A 19,815-nucleotide genomic window follows, 5' to 3' on the forward strand; every position below is an offset into this window, starting at 1 on the left:
AGATGGTGAAAATAATTGATGGAAAAGAATTACATTTCTTATTTTGATAAGAAGAATCTGAAACACGAACAATGTATGTTATTGTCGGTAATAACATTATGTAAAATAAAATAACAATTTTCAGAGGAACAATTTTTAATCAAAATTATTTGAGAAGTTCTGCAAGTAGCCTGGGTGTGTCTACAAAATAACATTTAATTAAAAGCTTTAAAATAAAAGGTTATATGTTCAATGTGACATACTCCCTAGATGCTTATAAAACTAACATTCTGACTATAGTTGTTTGTTTTCCTCCTTTTCTGTTACTTTGTCACAGGTTCAGCAGCGTTTCACTGTGCATCAGAACAAGTAACATTTAAACTTGGCGGCAGAAGGACAAGGTTTCTGAGTACGCCCTGTCTGGCTCTTTGTGTGTAACACTTTTATTCTTTTTCATCTGCCTTCTTTCTCTTAACCCCTACATAAAGCTTTGCTGCTATCAATGCATACTTTGTTGACTATGTTTTCCCAATTTTAGTCACCTATTCGAAGTTTTCCCATGGGGCAGCGCAATAAATTAGAAAAGCTCAAAAGGAAAAAATTGAGATAACTCATTTATGATGATTTGGAATAAGTAGCAAAAAGTATTTGGGTGATCTGACACAAAAGGTTGCCAATAACTAGTCATGATTGGGGATGTGTGATCTGACACAAAAGGTTGCCAACAACTAGTCATGATTGGGGATGTATGAGTAAACACCTCACTTCAACTCTTTTAAGAATACATTATTGTATCTCTACCCACTTTTGATGCTTTAGTAGAATTTAAGGTCTGCATCATACCCATTTGTGCAAAATTGAGGTAAAGTGGGTAACTGGAAGAAATATCTTGCCGTGTGACCCAGACACCAATATGATTTTTTAAATTTTTTTCTTTTGTTCATCTTTACAGTGTTTCCCCAAGCCTGTCTGATATTTATTTTTGCACATACCACCATACCAAAGTGTGAAGTGCCTTGGCTCGAGCTGCCATGCAATGACTATTTAGCATATTTTCCTAGCACCCAGTGTTAATTGAGGAATTCATTTGTCACTGTTGTCAGGGTATTAACCTTTGCTAATATGAAAAGCTGCTCTGTTCAGTGTTGTTGGAGGCAGAATTTTACTATGGGTGCCTGTGGATTGGACATTCAGCCCATTGGCACAACGCCACTTTCAGAAGACAAGACGAGACAGATGACTGTCAGGAATTGCTGGGCATCTCCAGCCATAAGAGAGAATCAGAACATTTTAAAATGAAGAGGGCAGAATCTGTTAATTGCATTTGTTAAAAACAAGATATTTTGTTGCAAAGTAAATATCGCCTTAGTGCCCATTTTGTATTTTTTTTCTTGGAAAAAACATTTCAAATGATCAAAATTGCTTTTGTGGTGGAATTCTAATTCAAATTCCAATCCTTAATTCTCTGAATATTTGGTGGAATTCTAATTCAAATTCCAATCCTTAATTCTCTGAATATTTGGTGGAATTCTAATTCAAATTCCAATCCTTAATTCTCTGAATATTTGGTGGAATTCTAATTCAAATTCCAATCCTTAATTCTCTGAATATTTGGTGGAAATCTAATTCAAATTCCAATCCTTAATTCTCTGAATATTTGGTGGAATTCTAATTCAAATTCCAATCCTTAAATCTCTGAATATTTGGTGGAATTCTAATTCAAATTCCAATCCTTAATTCTCTGAATATTTTAATGGTGCTTTACTCTGGAGTGTAGCTTCATATTAAATTCTCATCACCTAAAAACTAGTAGCACATTGATTGTCAGAAACAGACATTTTAGCTTAAATTCTTCCTTGAACATCATGGCGGCCCTTTGGAGCTTAAGATGCAGCAATAGCGCCAACTCATGAGAAAAAAATACTGGAAAACTCAGCTTTTTTTAATTTGAATGCAATTGAAATACTTTATCTTTACTGGGGATGGTGATGGAAACTTATTTTGTATGTGTGGTCTTAATGTGTGGTTCTAATTTTTTTCCCAAATTATAAACCTATCTTCAAGTAAGCTATTATAGAATCCTGACATTGTCACAGTTTTCACATCCTCTTGTAGCATCTGAGCCATTCTGTGATTGTAGTAGGTAACCTTTCAACCTTGGTAGTCACTATTGCAATTCCTGTCCTAAAACTTTTAATAGGAGAGGCTAGCAATGTTTTAAAATTTCCATGCATTGCATGGCAACTTTATTTTGATAATTTTCTCACCGTTTTGTTTATTTTTGCTGTTGACTAGAAACATGACTGCATCATTAGAAAAAGCCCCCTTGTCCTTTATTCATGCCAGGTTTTCTGTTTTAAAATTAACAAAATCTAAACTTTTAAAAGAACAAAATATGCATTTTTATTCTAATTGCAACAAGATCTTTAATGTGTTTTTAATAAAACATTTGTGTTTGGGCATTCCATCTGCCAGTGGTCAATTTGCTTAAAGTATATATTTTTTTAGTTTTTATACCAGATGCTCATACCATAGTTCTCATTTCAGGAACAGTGGTAATAATCCTATGAATGTTGTGCCGCCTTTCATCTCACAAAATTACTTACAAACATCAAATAGCTTGGCTATACTAAAACACCAATGTGACGATAATTCGTCAATTATAAGCTTTTGACATTTTACCGTGCGGTTTCACCAGACCTTTTCCAAAAGTGCTCACACTAGTTCTTCTCAATTATTTAGTCTATCCAACCTGCCTAAATTGCCACTCTACAATGCATACTGCTGCAGTATCAAGGTAAATTTTCAAGTGGTTTAATTACACTGTTGTACTGTTCAGTTAATGAAAAGGCAAAAAAGAATTGTTTGGTTAGGCTTTACAAATTTTTAAAAAAAAGTTTTCTGTGAATTACATTTTGAACCAGCCCATTAATAGCTGTAACATTGTGGTTCTGAACAGTTTCAGCGTTCATCTTCTCCACTTAGCACTCTTTTCACTTGTTCACATTCAGTTAGAAACTCGCTGTTTACTCAATTGTGGCACCACAGTACAAATACGATTAGTGTATATTGCAGTAGTAAAGTAGGCGTGAGGTGAGAGAGATAGGGAAGAGTGAAATTAGATAACGATTACATGGCAATAGTTTAATTTTTCTGGCTAATTTGTTGTCCTGAAAGGCATATGTGATTTTAATTCAACACCACGTTAAATCTTCAAATCAATCCTCACAAGATCATTTGCATTATCTCAATTAAGTGCAAAAAATACAATGAATGGTACTGTAACTGAAGTTGTGCTGTACCATATCGTGCTGCACGCTCACAAAATTTCAATACTTCTGCATTCTTTTTAAAAAGGTAACCTGCACGTTAATGAGAATTGACTTTGCGACTTGGTGTGTGGTGGAATGCTCCAGTCATTTTTCCTGATTTGCCAAAACATTTTGAATCCCACAGGCTGGTATGGATGCAGGTCCAGTGGACTTTATCTCTGCTTATCCTAGTGCATGTCACTTTAAATATTCAATAAAAGCAGCATGGCTTCCTACGAGCTTACATCTCTTGGAAGTTGTTTGATCACAGCTTTCTGACCATCTTGGTCTCAATTTTCTGACCTTTCCACTATCTTGCAGCTCTGTGTAAGTAACTTCATTTACAAACAAATATTGTAGTTATTGAAACACAAGGTGGGAATATCTTGGATTGCAGTTGTTTATAATGGTGCATAAAAAGACCGTCTTTACCTTTTTCCTTAAAATATTTGGAAACAGACATAGGCAAATTTATTTTGCAGCACTGCTTCTGATTTTTGAAAATTCACCTTTTAGTTTACTGATTATGCTAAGAAATTGGTAATTGCAAATTAATTAGAAGTTCAAATTGAATATCTTAATTTTTACTTCCTAGCTCAAGTGTTGTTTGGCACAGCAAAGTTTTGAACCCAAATTACTAAATTGGTGATCTGTGAAATGATGGTGATAAATCATGAAAAGAGGGAGCATGGAAATAGGCTAATCATTTACTGTGTTTTTACTGGAATCACGGCGTCGGCAGACTCTTTCAGCCCACTGAGTCTGCATAAATTATTAACCCTCAATTCCTGCCCAGTCTCTTCTGATTCTACTGCTTAGCTCCACTCTAGGGGCAATTTATTGTGTCCAATTAACCGACTAATCTATAGATCTTTGGGAAGCGAGGGGAAACTAGAGCACCTGGAGGAAACTAGCATGTTCAAAGGGAGAGCATGCGAACTTCACACAGGTAGCACCCTTAGTCATAATTGAATCTAGGTCTCTCATATATGAAGCTATGGCTCTACCAGCTGCCCCATTTTGTTGCCCACATTTTTAAAACCAAGCAATTTTTACATGGCCCATAGAAAACTGATCATTTTTTTTAGAATTTGCTGTGAATTAACTCATTTGCTAAGTGGCTTTCTTCTCACAGCAAATAAAATCCTCTTTGGCTCTCAATGCCTGCTCCCCTCTTCTCGACTCCACCACAGTGACAGCTTGCTATTAGAGAATTGGATGAGTTGGATTTAATAATTTGGTAAGATATTGGTCAAAACGTACCAGGTGTTGTAGGCTAATTGAATGTACTTGGGTGGCATGGGCTTGTGGGCCAAAAGGGCCCATAACTCTGCTGCATGTCTAAATTTAAAAAAAAAATCCTTTAAGCAGGAATACCAATGTCAGAAATACAGGATTCTTCTGCATCCAATCTGTTTGATTCTGCTAAAAAATACCCAGCCCAGATTTATATTGCAGAAGAGGAGAAATTCTGATCTGTTTAAGGTTTCTTGTCTTTATCTTAAGGTGAATAAGTTCCTAACAGTTTGTCTGCAGTTTATCAGTTTGCTGGTTTATTACAACACTATGTAGTGATTGGAAAATAACTCTTAATAGATATATACATCTTGACCATTGTATGGTGCTGCAGAACAGTTGTGCTGTATAGAGTGTATGGATATTTGATTAATTTATAAATAGGAAAGCAATGTACAAATTTTAGATGTTTTGAAACATTATAAGATGGGGGGAAAATTGGGTCATTAATTGAATATTATATTTAGGTTTGTGTACTACAAATTTGTATTGTCAAAGATTGCATGACTTTAAAAAAATGTTGTAATAGACATCAAGAAGTACTGATATACTTGAATTTTACTAAAATAATTTAATGAGTCTTTCACCTCTTCAACTTTACACACATGCACTAAATGATAACCATTTGCTTCCTCTTTGGTTTTTACTGTGACAGAATCCCATACGATATCGCACTAATCAATTCAATTTATATTAATGTACTTTTTCCCATTTTGTATGTTTCTCTTCTCCAAGCACTTTTCTTTATTCTTTAGGGAAGATGGTGAAAAAAGTCTGCCCATGCAACCAACTGTGTAGTAATTATCCTTTTCTCATGTTTTGTGTACATAGCATGTATGCTTTTGTACAATAATCCTTGCATCTGACTTTAGCAGTTTGGCTTGTGTGACCTTAAGGTTTCTAAAACATGATTAAGTATGATTAAGGAGGGTAAAAATCCAATCTTTTGTATGATCTGAAGCAATGTTGGAAATGATTTTGGCCAATATAAGCCAAACAGGAAAATCATTTCCAACTTGAAAGTTAATAAACCGTGAAATGCAATCTAAAAATAAATAGATTTTTATTCTAATGTTTTAAAGAGACCCTTAACCCCTCAAAACTGAACTAAATTTGAGTCCTATGGTAAATATTAAAACCAGCAGTGTTTTTCCTCCCTGGCCAAACCAAAATCCACCCCCTGCTAACAACTGAACTTAACTGACAAATTCTCAGATCCCACAGAACATGTGCTGAAGTCAAGTGTAAAGGTAGCTTTGGTCTTGCATGTGCTTAAAAGCTGGTTAAGTTGTGAATGTGGATGGGTTGAGTGCTTTGTTGTCTGGATGCGTTGCATGCTCAAATGTAACTTGGATTTAATACATTAAACCACTGTTAAACACAAGCGAAGAATGCATGGTCTTTATTAAATAGCTTTACTAATAAACTCGTATGTACCGTACATATATTCCATAACACTTGGACTGTATAATCTGTTTGAAGTGAGATGCATGATATGAATGTAAGAATTATTGAGAAATTCTTTAGCTTTGTCTTCGCAACTCTGGATCCATTGAAGTTTGGGTCTTCAAAAGCTATTGTTAAAACTTGTCACTGTTTAATTCAGTTCAGCAAATAAACTTAAGTTGCCTCCTTTATGAAGAAATTTTTTAAAGTTGCTTAAGCCCATCATGAATCTTTGTTGAGGAGTGACAAAATGATATCTCATCTACATTGTATATTATAAATACGGGTAATTTTTGGTGTGCCATGTTTCAAGAGCAAGTAGTCATGAAACAAAGATATTTTATCCAAATATCAGCAAGTTAATGTTCAGTTTGAGAAAACTGATCATATTTGTAATTAATTTGATTGATTTTCTATTTTCTCCAGGGACAACTAGTACAAATGCAGTAAGTGGGGTTGGGCAAATGGCCCAGCAACAACCAGCAATGACAAGCAGAAAAGGCACCTTCACAGATGATTTGCATAAGTTGGTAGACAATTGGGCTCGAGATGCTATGAACCTTTCACAGAACAAACGTGGCATCAAGCAGCAAGGTCAACTTGGCCAGCACTACTCTGAAGTAAGTAAGAGCTTGCTATTCATGCTGTGGAATTGCATTTGCCTCGCTGGATGTGCTTCTGGGACTGCCATCCAGGGCTACATGCTGCTTAAAATGATCTGAATTGTTTCATTTGAGCTAGGATGTGTTATAAAACATGGAATATTTATTTTTGTGTTAAGTTTTCATTAATGAGAAATGAATGGTACAAACAAGTCTGGTGTTTCCTAATTGACCTTGGTAATTGGTGGTGAGCCATTGCCTTGAATCTCTTTTTGTATATTGGTTTAAGAACATTAGAAATATGAACAGGAGTAGGCCATCTGGTGCTGCTATGTGCTGAGGTGATGTGAAGGATGGGCCTAACCCTGTTGTCGTGCAATGCCCTAGTCAGCTTCACTTTGCCATGCCTCCTATACTTTATGGAAATGTTTTTCCAGATGAACAGCTTTGACCACAAATCCACCAGCAGTGGTCAGCAAGGAACATCATGCAGACGCTGAGAGACGAGGACTCAATGAATACTGTCAGGTGGTTCCCTGAGCAGACTGTCCAGGTCACGTGGAATGCCTCATCGCGAGTGTAACAAACTAGGACTTGCCATTGCTGGTAGAAAGAGGAGCCCTCCTGGTCAGATTCCTGCTGTACAATAGGAACATCCTGACAATGTACATTGTTACTAAGATGACTGTGGAAGAGTGGAGACAGGTGCCCACCTCTTTGCAGAATGTAGATTCACTAAGAGTGTGTGGAGCAAGGGTGCAGGGGGTCCTTGTCAGAGTTCATCCCCAGAGTAGTGTGACATAGGACTCTGAATTACAGGGATTCTCAGACAGGCATCCAAAACTGCTGGAAGATCATTAACTTGGTGAATGACTTGCCTTGGTTTGTCAGCACATGGAGATGTTGCTGCTGACTGGCACACTTCAGACTGTAGGAATGTGTACTGGGGCTTGGCGCAGCCAATGTGAAGGTGCTGTGGGGAAAGTGTGAAGTCTGGGGTTCTTCTTTTACTGGGCATTGAGGGAACTCCTCAAACAACAGAGGGGGGAGTAACAGTAGTGGTAATAGTATTTAAATAGAAAATGAATATAACGATGTACAGTGAAGGAAATGCATGGATTAGGCACTAAGAGTGCAAAGAAAATTGGAATGGTTTTCCTTTTGTAAATTTATTGCGAATAGTCTTTCCACAAAAAAAAACTTAATTCTCCATCTATCCAAAACTCTGACTGCTTTAAATATATTTGATGAGGCAGCCTCTACTCCTTTCTTTGGCAGAGAATTCCACAGATACACTACTTTCTGGGGGAAAAGCAGTTCCTCCTTATCTCCATCCTACATCGACTTTCCTGAGTCTCCTAGTTCTAGCCTCTCCTATCACTGAAATCAACTTTCCTGTTTCTATCTTATCGATCCCTTTCATGATCTTTTTTGTTTCTACATAATCTCCTCTCATTGTTCTGAATTCTAGTGAGCATAGACCCAGGCAACTCCATCTCTCTTCATGGTCAAACCCCCACATCTCTAAAGTTTACTGCTTTTCAATCTTCCAGCACCTGACCAGGGTCCAGAGAATTTGGTAAATTATCACACATCTTGATTATAACTTCCAACATTTCTTTCCGGACCCTGGGATGCATTTCTATTAATTTGCTCAGCTATCTCTTTTGTGAAGCTGATTGTATTGAGATTCCTGTCTCCCATCACACCCATAGTGTCCATTTGACGTTTCGTGTCCTCCATCATCTTCTGTTGGTCTTTAAGATAGTCGTTGGAAGCTTCAGTCATTTCCATGTTACCCAATCTTAATTCCCCCTTCTGATCTTCCAAGGAACCTGTGTTCATTGTATCCACCTTTTTCTGATTTGTATAATAATGAAAACTTTTAATTTTTTTTTTATTTTGCTCTAGTTCACTTTCATAATTTATGATGGAGATTTCCTGAACTTGGGTCTATTGATGAAGGAAGAATCGTGCGTTTTCAAGTCCTGATCATACTCTAATTCCCAGAGTCCAAATCTACCCCACTAAAATAGCTACAGAAAGATATCTGATCACATAAACAGAAACTTCATTAATTATAAGGTGTAAAAATTGAACGAACTTGGTTTACTTTAAATTATTATTGTGCCATTAGTTACATAATCATTACATTCAGCAATGCCAAAGTCATTTCAAGATAATTTCATCTGGAGGAAATAATGTTGCAAATCATCTGGAGATCAATGGATCAATTGATTTGTGATGGGGATGTGGCCTGTGATATCAAGTCTTCAACAAAACTGTCACATTTCTTCCTCTCTTTTTGTAATTGGGTGCTCTGGGAGATGGTAGTTTTGTAGATCCTGTGCCAATGCGCGATTCATTTGTTTTATTGAGAACACAGAGCATTCCTTATGGAATTTTTAATCCTTTCTACCACATTAAAACCATACATCAGAATTATTCTTTGGAGGTAGAATTAATTATTTTGTGGTGTAGTTGGTTGTTCTATTAAAATTATTTGTTTATACAATTTTACAGACAATGCCAAGGAAGTATTCAGCACCAGGTCAACTTTGTGTCTCCATGACCAACTCTGCAGGAGGACCTTCCATTTCTGCTGCCTCAGTGGGTTCACTGGGTCCTTTCAGCAAGACTCCTCTCTGTCAATATGGTTATCCTGGAGTGCCATATGGTGCCCAGTGGACTGGAGCACCTCCCCAACAGCAATCTGGGATTATACCACCAGCTGCTAACCTCCAGTTTCAAGGAGTTGGTACTGCATCACTACAGAGCTTTCCCTTGGGTACTTTGCAGAAATCTGTCAGTAATCCAACCGGCTCCAATCTTAGGACAACATAGATGCTAGTTTTGGATGTGTGATCAATAGACTGAGTGGAATTCAAGGTTTAAATACCAGGAATAGGTAATAAAAGCTTCAAAATGTACAAAAGGCTGACACTGCTTTTATATACACAGCATCATTGAGAGCTATTTTACTAGTTCTGTTTCAAACAGCGTTCTGTGTGGACATGTATTTACCCATCAGTTTTTGATGTTCAAACACTGTGATATATAAATGTTGTTGGACAACAGTAGTTCAAAGTGGATTTAGAGGGTTTAAAGTTTTAAAGAAAAACACAAAAAACTAAAGCTAGCTATAATCCATACTTATCAGAGACACTTTAACTTCCTTTGTTACTTCATTGTATTAGGTAAATAAATGTGAATGTAAAATTGTATAAATGTACTTGAATACCTGTTCTCCCAGTATGTTTGCTGGATTCATAGTGCCTTGTATTGTGCTTCTGACTTGTCTACAGGAAAGCACTTAGTGTCCCCAACAGAGGAGAAGTAAGAGGAAGAGAGCAAGTGAAGGATGGAGTTGCGGATAATTCACTTGTTTAACTTTGATGTTGCCACTGGCACTGATTGAAATGCTGTCCATTCCTAAATCTGATTGTCCTTGCCCTTCCCTCCCAGCTGATAGTCTTTTAATTACTGAAAACAAAGAGTCACTAAAAGGCAAAGGTAATGATAGTTTAAGTTTTCTCATGTAATTTAAGGATCTGCATTTTTCTAGAATTTTGTCATATGCTTTCAAAAATGCATTGGAAAAATCATTTGCATTTGTTTCTATTAAAGTTACAAAGACAAGGATGTCAGTTAATAGCTGTTAAAGATGATCTGCTGGAGAAACTCAGCAGGTATACCGGCATCAGTGGGAGAAAAAGAATAGTTGATGTTTTGAGCTGAAGCATTTATTCAAGTCTTGATGAAGGGCTTCGGCTTGAAACGCCAACCATTTTTGTTTCTCCCACTGATGCTGCTTGACCAGCTGCGTTCCTCCAGCAACGTGTGCTTAGCTTCAGATTTCACCATCTGCAGTCTCCTTTGTATCTTCAATTTAATAGTTGTTGTCACTTTGAATTTTATTGAAACATAATAAAAGCAGCAGTCCTTCTACATACCAAAACAGGTTTCACTTTCCTTCATGTGGTATTAAATTGGTGGAGTAAAATTAGGTTCTGCGAAGAATCCACCATTAATCGTTAAGTGTACTTCATCATTGCAGTTTCTTGATCATCTATTTATTATATAGATAGATGAATGGCAAACTTATTTTAATTTCAAAGGCTTTCACCATTAAAATAACTTGAAGCAACACCAAAAAATGGATATATGCGAAATATGAAGAATGATGTGGAGAACTTCCCATTACTGTAGGAAAGCCATTGCTCTTCCCTGATTTTTTTCCCCCAGAAAATTTTGAGATCCAAAAGTTGCACATAATCTATCAGACTATATTTGAATCAAGTGCATTAATTTGTAAAGTAAAACATTAAAATTCCAAGCTCATGTAAAAGCTATTTTCAATATGTCACAATGGCAATGGGGGTGAGGAGCCAAGATGTGTTTCCTATAAGAAGAGTTAAAAATTGAATTTTTCTTTTTCCCCACCCACAAGAATATCTTCCCTTCCTCACTTCATATTTCAATCCATTTTGTTTTGCCAGGTATTTGCAAAAATGTAACCTGTGAAGAACTTGTTGAGGGAGTTATGTTGCAGTTTTTCGTGATGTGAAAAATAAGAGGATTTTGATGCAAAGGTTGTTTTCGATAAAATTTCAGTTCTCTGACTTTATCAAAGAACTGTTTAAAAACCTGCATTTGTAATTGTTGCAAACTGCAGGTGAGCACTTTATTTTCACTTTTTCATGTAAATTTGAGGAAGGTTGCACCATTTATTAAAATGTTTTTTTTTCACTATGAATGGTTAGTTCTGCTGTAACTGTTACAATTCATGGAACTGAAGAATTTTTACTGCAGCATCTGTTGCAGACTGTTGCTGATATGTGAGCCTTAAATATTGAAGATTTGGAAGATGAAAAATTGAAGTTGTAGAAGTACATACTTATGGCAAATTATTCCACTAGCTCTTGTTTAAAATACTCGAACTCTTAAGAAAAGCATGCTTTGAAATTAGAGTTCCCTTGTAAAAATGACCTGTCATGAAGAACACTCTTTTGTATCTCTCAAGGCTTTAATACACAAAGCTTTGAATTATTGTGTAATTTTATTGTTAGTTGGAAGTGTAATGGTATTCTGTACACCTGCTTTGGGGAGGGAGGGTGGAATTTCATTTATTTTAGGCAAATAGGCATGATGAAAAACTTTTTATTTCTTTGCTTCTCTTTTAATAAGATTTTGAACTGGTAATAGGGACTGTTTCAGCAGATGCTTTTGTATCTTTTGTGCTTCATAATATTTCATATTCTATATGTGAATTCCTTTCTGTAAAGCAAAGGAATAAAGGCAAGTACTGCAAACAGTATTACTCTCTAGATTGCAATAAACTGTGAAAAGTCCAAATACTTCATTATTTTAAGTTGAAAGTAACATTTTTAGATGTGTTATCTGACCTCTTGGGGGAGGGGAATCCAAGATCTTCTGTGAAATTTAAACTATTTGCATAGGGTTGAGAAGGCGGCTCAAGTTTCTAAATTGTTAATTTTCCTTTTCTGCCAATCCATTAAACCCTCCCCTCAAAAATAAACAAGTGGAGGCAGATGTTCAATAATATGCAATAAATAATTCTGGGACTGCTATTGAGGATGTTCTATCGGTTACTTAATATTTGATTTTTGTTCCTTTTTAAATACAGCCAGAGAGTTGAGTTTCAGTACATGTATGCTACCTTGTGCATTTGGATGCATATTTTTATGCAGTTAATATATTCTGTATATATTCTGTTGCTCTATAGTTGATTTTCATTATTCAACATCGAAAGCAAAAAAGCAGCTGGATTCATTTATTTTAAACTTGGATGCTGAGCACATTACTTCCTCCATCTCTTTGTTTTAGGCTTTTAATATTGTAAAAAAAAAGCTGGATTAATTTGTTGTTTCCCTTTTGCAGAAAACAATTGAAAAGAAAAATGTACAAATGTTATAAATGCTACTGACTGGTGTTAAATTATTTTCTCTATCTTTCTCTCCTCCCCTCCCCCAAAAAAACAAAATGCATTCTTGAAATTTTGCTGTTGCTTTGAGGCTCAGCGTCTGTCCAAGAGATCTCCTTTCATTATTTAACATTATACACTGTAAAGATATGTGGGGATCATTTGCAACATGAATTGTGTTTGCACTAAATAAGGGTGTTGAGCTACACGCAAGATTGCGCTGAAATTTGTTACTTTCTTTGTAGATTATTAACTGAAATCATTCAAATAAAAATGATCAAAATCCCAGCACATCTGTTGCATGTTTTTCAGTGATAAATGACTCTTTTCTGGATAATTTTAGTTTGTAAATGTTAGGAGTGTTACAGAATGTGGAGAGGTGTAGATAGAGAGTTCAGTGGCAATAGAACTGTGATTTGAGCTGCATGTTAAAGTTCTAAGTTAAGTCGCTTCAGCACCTAATAATAGCCTGAATGTGCCTGAGATTTTGATCTCAGAAGCTAAGCAGGCTCAGGACCGGTCAGTACTTGGAGGGGAGAACACCAGGTGCTATAGGTTTCTGTGAGGGGCGCTGCATAAAGTGGCAACTCTGTCTGCTTCACGGTAGACAAAAGTTATACATGAAATTCTTTGTTACATTCTAAATGTGACAATAATGGAACCTTTACCTTTGACATTTTGGTGTTGCTTCTACTAGAATACGGTAGGTTGTCCTTGACCTTAATAAAAAATATTATGTCCAACTAACTGTTCACAAGATAATGGTGAATGATAGACTTAATTATTCCCGAACATTCTTAAAGTGATAATTAAAATATCCAATTGTTTCTTAAATGTTGCCACATTTTCCATTTGGAAGAAGGAAATAGGCTTAATGATTTCATGAAATAAAGTTCACTGGCTTGCTATTGCCCTCTTCCCATCCCAACGAATAGTAGGCAAGTCACCTCTCAATTTAGGATAATTTACACTGGATATCAACTAGGACTTGACTTTTTTTCCTCTTCAAAGCAGCAGTTGGCCATTTCTGACATCTTTCATATGTACTGTCCCTGATTTACTGCTGAACCCTGTGTTATTGGGGGGAGGGTGGCAGTAGTATTCATACAACACTATTGTGATTTTTCTTCATGCCCCTGTCATTTGTGCATATATTTAAAAAATGGGAGTTGAAAAAAATGACTTTCCACATGAATTTCCTTTCACTATCTCAATTTTGGATAGTGATTTGCAAATTCTGTGAGGGCAGGATTCTGTAACCTAGATATGTAAAATTCAGTCACGTGAACTCCAATAATCTCATTGTTCAGAAATTCCAAATTTGTCTTCTGACTTGCTCTCTCTCATCTGGAGTGTGATCCACAGGTCCAAAGTGAGGGTAAGGTAACTAGATAGCCAGCGTCATATTTGGGAAGATGGTTGGGTGAGGGCTAATTCTGGATTATTAGAATTTCAGTTTAGTAACAAGATTATCTGTACTCCAGTATCTTTCGGTGTTTTAACATCAATTGTGAAGATGTACATTACTGTTCTTGATGTTAATAAAAGTCCAATATTTTATTGTTCACTTACAAATGCAACCCAATGTAATTCTATCACTTTTGAAGTGTTTTGTAATTTTAATCAATCTCTTATTCTGACCAATGTTACTTAATTCTGAATTAAGTTGATGAAATAAAACTGAGTACCAATGTAGATTTTGCTAATATTTGACAGTGTAAGGAAGGAAAGAACTTTGGAAATAAAAAGTCGCACTGTTCTTGCCATTACGATAGGGGGAAAAGAATTTTAAATAGTGAGAATATCCTTTGTGCTTTATGAAGCTGATAAACTGGGAAATAGAATCCAGTGAGTTTAAAGCATGCTTAAGAGTTTCAAAGAAGCCTGATCTTGGTAAGTTTAAAGGTAATGTAAGAAACTGGGTCCAGTTGTTTCAAGGGAGTGCTACAAAAGGGGTCCTAGAGATTTTAGTGTGGGGTTTGGCGAGTCCAGTGCTGAAACATTTGGATTTCCAAATGATCAAACAGTGGATTATCAACATTTTACTAGATGTGGATAGCTGTACACATTGAAAACTATTAAATTTTTGCACATTGGATTTAGGAATTTTTTTTGGCCTTGAAACAACTGAGAAGAGGACAGTATGTGAAATGTAGATTCAGCAAATTTCAAATTTCTGTTGAAATAGTAAAATGAGAATTGGCATGGAATGCCTTTTTCAATGCAAATTGGCATAAAGTACAAGGAGAGTAGATGAATGAGACAAAGCATGTTAAGACCTTTTCAGAATATGGCCCCATAAATCCTAGGTATTACTGAAACATTCCCAACCTGTTTGATCTACTGCACTTTTGCTGGTTCCAAATGTGCACTAACATTCTCATCATTTCTCCACTGACCAAAAGCGCTATTCTCAAAACCACATCTCTCCTCTTCCCCCACCCCTGATGATTCAGTTGCAAGAGTGGCAAGTTTCCAGAGATTAAGGTTTTTACATTTGTGAATTGGAAGCAGAAATGCTACAAGGTGGGCTGAAGGGATGGGGTTTGGGAGGGTGAAAATGTAACTTAGAAAGCATCACATTGCAATTGATGATCAACATTACCATAGAATTCAAAGGTGGGGGGGGGGTTTAGTCAAGAAGATAACTGTCTTAAGAATACATATATTCCATGGACTGCTACTTCATGTCCAGATTATGAATATAGTATAGGTATTTTATTTTTTAAAATGTACCTTTGCAATTATTCCTGTAAGATAAAATATTTCCAGAGCTAATGTCTTTTTGAATGATTTACATTTTTAAAATAGTTCTTGCATTGTTCAATGTTTTACAGTCTGGAGGATGCAAAAAATTACAGTTGGAGTTCAAAATCTGGACTTTATAAACTCAGATTTTTAAAATTTAGCAGGCAAGCACAAGTGTCACAGATAGACAGTGGCAACAAATGATCACTTTATTTTTCTTTAAAACTGCTCATTTTGATAAGTGAAGCATACTGTATTTGCTAATGAATAAACTATCAACATTTACCTGTTCGTTTCTTTATTCCTCCTTATATTTCAATTTTAAACATACTGCCCGAGAATCCTGAAAATCTGACCCAACCCAATGCCTGAGCAGCCTGGATATTTGGAGTTCAACTGTATTTGTACTTTGAACTTTATGTCAGGCTCCACTTGCCTTAAAACTATAACTTGACAGTTAAATGGATGGTACAACTTTAGAACATTCTAACAGGTTAAAACAAATTTCAATTCATCTACAATTAAAAAAACAAATGTTTAAAAAGACCATTTATTTTAAGATCCAGAAATAAATTAACGATTGAGACCTTAAAGAAAAATAAAATGAAGCAATTTCCATTTAAAAAAAAAAGAAAATACAGGATCGTGACTCCAAGGTGTTGTTAAATTATAGTTTCTGGTAATTAAGAATAATACCTTGTATAATCTTCTCAAAAATAAATGATATAATTTCAATTTCAGTAATAAAAATTTCAATGCTTGGACAATTTGCAGTCAAAAATCAAAGGATCAACAAATGTAAAATTACTTGATTGCATAATTTCTACATTTCCCCTACCCATCCACAATGGGTCATGATGAACAATCTAGTTGATTAGAGCAGCCTTGTATGTTTATCAGAAAACTTTGGGTACTTTCTATACAAATTTTAAATTCTCCATTTGCCTGCATTTGGCCACAGTACAGCTGACTGGGACTGCTAGAAGTTGCCTTCCATTTTGATGTATATTCTCCATAAAGGTTGATGGGAAATATCACTATACAGAATATATTTGAAATAAGCTTATTATGAAATTCAAAAAACATGAAAAGCTGTGTTTGAGTGGCAGTGGATATTTCTCAAGTTTTAAAAAAAACACCAAAGGAGAAACTGAGAAATTAACCAATATAAAAATATTCATTTGGCATGTTCATCTTGTCAGGTAGGTTCCAACCTGCGTTTCTTCATGAATTGCCCCATTCGGCAAGGACTGGATTCCACTGGGAATAAAAATAAAAGATTACTTCACAGATCCATTTAGCCAAACATGGACTGAAATGATTGTAACAGCAATAACTGAAATTTATGAGGAGTTCTAATGCAACATTAATCACACCTCTAAGAATTCCAAGAGAATGTGGTTCAGCTGTTGTGACAGAAATCGATCTGATGGATTTCATGGGGATTTTGAACAAAGATTTAAAGGAAAATAAAAACATGGCAAGTCACCATTTAAGTTTTTAAAGAATCATTTTGTTAAAAAAGTCAACTACAGTTTTTAAATGTCAGATATTTTAAAAATAGGAATAGTTTCATGGTTGGATAAGCTATGCTCAGTTTGGCCATCTTTTCTAGGCAAAGCACTAACTGGTGCCCAGACTGTACAGTAGACACCAGTCAGAATGAAGAGGGTACATGGAGTTAGGTGCTGAGAATCGGGCCAGCACAATCCAGCTCATTAAACATTCAAGATTTGTATACTACACGTGAATGAAACTTAAATATTTTCAGTAGACTTGGACTTCACATTGGGTAAGAAAAACAATGCCTTGGGCATGATGTCTACTGTTAAAGAACAGTGGAAAAATTGTGAAGGTGGTGAATGAAATTAAAATAGAAGCAATTTTAAAAAAAATTAATTGCAAAGCGTAAGATGCATTGCAGTTCTGGAATCCATTAATTTGGTATTTTGACCATGATAATGTGCATAAAGTCCAGGACTCCAATTCACATGCAACTGATTCTTGCAGAATTATTTTTGAATTAAAATAGATGGTTCAAAGTGCATGAATCTCAGTCCCAAATTTTGCCAACTGAAATATAAATCATTTGCCAGTAACTTCCTACCAGTTCATGGCATGTTGTTCAATCTTACCTGTTCTGCTCTTGTTGAAATTGTGTGGTTGTTTTGAGGGGTTTATCCTTTGTGGTGTTCTGCTCCTCGTCGTCATCTGATGTTGACCTTCAGGAGGTGTAGATTGAATTTGTTCCTGGCAAGGGTCATTTGGATTGCTCTTAAAACTGGCATCATCCAGAGGAACATCCCAGAGTTCAGGATCATCTGCTGTTTCAGAAAAAAGTTGCTTTAATTAGAGTCTTAAAAATAAGTGAAAACTAAAAAGACTGCAGTTGCAAGAAGTATTCATCAGGAAATAGTTAGGCCACATCTATGAGAACAAAAAAAAATTCATATTTTAACAGTTTGAATATCCCAAACAGCCTTTGGTCTGAAGTGTTAACTATTTACCAGATGCAACTTGACCTGAATATTTTCACAATTAAAAAGAAAATCATGAGATTCCAACTTTCTCCCTGCAACCAAATTTAGGATTCTTGGAGCATCAATTCAAATTGGAGGAACATTAAAGATACATTTGTTAAAATGAAAACAATTTCTTTTAATTTTTCTTTGTTCACTCTCAGCCACACCTTGCCTCAAATAAATTACAGTAATACAGGTCAGAAAACTGGCAGGTTTTCTGCTCAATCTCTCCCACTTGTGTTACTTAGGTTAAACACAGAAAATCTCAACACTGATGAACTATGTGAATGCGGAAGAGTTTGGCGTTTTCCATGAAACTGGTTAAAGTCTCAAAATAATTTCTTCACAGCCCTAGATTTCTATTTTAATAATAGATTTTTATATTTTATTTAAAATGGTTGCACTCTGCTTTTATTTGATGCCTCTCAATAGACAAATTTGTATATTTTAATGTCTAAAATAGATGTACTCTATTGTCTAACTTGAGTGCACATTGAATGGTTGTCACTACCAAGCACTGAACAATGTTTAAAACTAAATTGTCAAACAAAGTGGGTGATACTCAGGATACTATTCACATGGCATGAATCCAATGGCAAAAAAATGATTTCATGCATAGATAATTTAACAAAGAATTCCTCATATTGTTAACAATATTCTAGCTCATCTCAGTTGCTTCATAGTCTCCAATTGAACCTTATGGAAATTTATTGAATTAATGTGTATTTGATGAGTTTATAAAGTGGTCTTGCTGTAAAATAACCATACTTTAAAAAAAAACACATTGGAGCTCCTTTAACCCTCACATCTAACTCCCAGAGCAATCTCAATCCTCCAGTAGTTTTTTCTCTATCTTTATTCTTCATGTATTCCAATCAACACCTGGCAAATTCTACTACTCATCTACACTAAGTGCAGTTAACATTGTCTAATTAACCCAAAAGCCTGCACGTCTTGGAGATGAGGTAGAAAACCTTCTGAGTACATCCTGAGGAAACCTTCTGAGGTACATCCATGAAGTCATGGAGAATCAGTAAGCACTACCCAACCATTACTGGAGATGAAGATTTTACCAAGGTGGCTGGAGCTGTGAGCTGAAAGTAAATCATGAGAATCTGTGGACACTGTGGTTGAAGTTAAAACACAATGCTGGAGAAACTCAGCTAGTCAAAGTGTCTTTTATAGCAAAAGTGAAGGGCTCAAGCCAGAAAAGGCAAGTTATGTACTTTTACTGTTGCTATATAAAGGACGCTGACCAGCTGAGTTTCTCCAGCAATGTGTGTTTTCACTGGAGCTGTGAGGTAGCAGCTCCACAAACTGCACGTTGCTGCCCATACTGGAATATCTTCTGCTTTATTCTCAGAGATTAGAGGTTTTAATGGTACGGTTGGTAACAAATTCTGTGAACCTTAAAATTTTTTAAAATTATAATGGTGACAGAATATTGTTCAACATAAAAAAAATTCCATTGTAGTTTCATTTGAATCTGCAGCTGTTTTGATCTTTATTTCTAGGTCTCTAAAGCATTTTAAAAATATTGTTTTCCTTCCTGTGCAAATGAGAAAGATTAGTATTCACAAAGCACCTTTTAGAACAAATGAAGTATAATCAATATATTGGAATGTGGGAAATGGGACATTTTCTTAGTGCACAGCAATCTTTCAAAAGGCAATATGATGACACTGGACAGCCAGTTCCAAGAGAACTGTCACGGGTTCGTTTATATTAAATTATCAGATTGTCGTAGGCATCTTTATTTCTAGTCAGCAGCAAATCCATGACTTCACTGTAAAATTATGAATGTAAAAGTATCACATAACCACAAGTTAACTTAATTCACTTCTCCATGTCAGCCTTTGGTTCTGTCTTTGCACTTAAAGTGAGCATATTTTCTTGTGGTTGAGTAGAATTCCCTTCCAGCCTAAATGGAGTGTTGCATGGAAAATCTGCAGTCAATTGCTGCCAAA

General features: G+C 35.6%; 2 protein-coding genes across 23 annotated transcripts in view; one reads left to right on the forward strand and one right to left on the reverse strand.

The window, feature by feature from the left end:
• The window catches only part of wnk1b (WNK lysine deficient protein kinase 1b), a 162,525-nt gene extending 149,656 nt beyond the window's left edge, over positions 1-12,869 (forward strand). For 13 of the 18 annotated variants that reach the window (XM_069903493.1, XM_069903494.1, XM_069903502.1 and 10 more), the window contains 3 exons: positions 5,342-5,383; positions 6,459-6,652; positions 9,158-12,869. In XM_069903493.1, coding sequence (XP_069759594.1) covers positions 5,342-5,383; positions 6,459-6,652; positions 9,158-9,478 — 557 coding nt within the window. In that variant the 3' untranslated portion in view covers positions 9,479-12,869. The remainder of the gene's footprint in view (positions 1-5,341; positions 5,384-6,458; positions 6,653-9,157) is intronic. The other 5 variants (XM_069903500.1, XM_069903501.1, XM_069903509.1 and 2 more) reach the window with 3 other exon arrangements.
• A 2,570-nt stretch (positions 12,870-15,439) lies between these two features.
• Positions 15,440-19,815, reverse strand: part of rad52 (RAD52 homolog, DNA repair protein) — a 36,247-nt gene continuing 31,871 nt past the window's right edge. For 4 of the 5 annotated variants that reach the window (XM_069903531.1, XM_069903530.1, XM_069903534.1 and 1 more), the window contains 2 exons: positions 17,462-17,650; positions 15,440-16,586 (listed from right to left, as the gene is read on the reverse strand). In XM_069903531.1, the coding sequence (XP_069759632.1) occupies positions 16,525-16,586; positions 17,462-17,650 (251 nt within the window). In that variant the 3' untranslated portion in view covers positions 15,440-16,524. The remainder of the gene's footprint in view (positions 16,587-17,461; positions 17,651-19,815) is intronic. The other variant, XM_069903532.1, reaches the window with a different exon arrangement.

This window comes from Narcine bancroftii, chromosome 11 (assembly GCF_036971445.1).
Source record: "Narcine bancroftii isolate sNarBan1 chromosome 11, sNarBan1.hap1, whole genome shotgun sequence".
NCBI lineage: Eukaryota > Metazoa > Chordata > Chondrichthyes > Torpediniformes > Narcinidae > Narcine > Narcine bancroftii.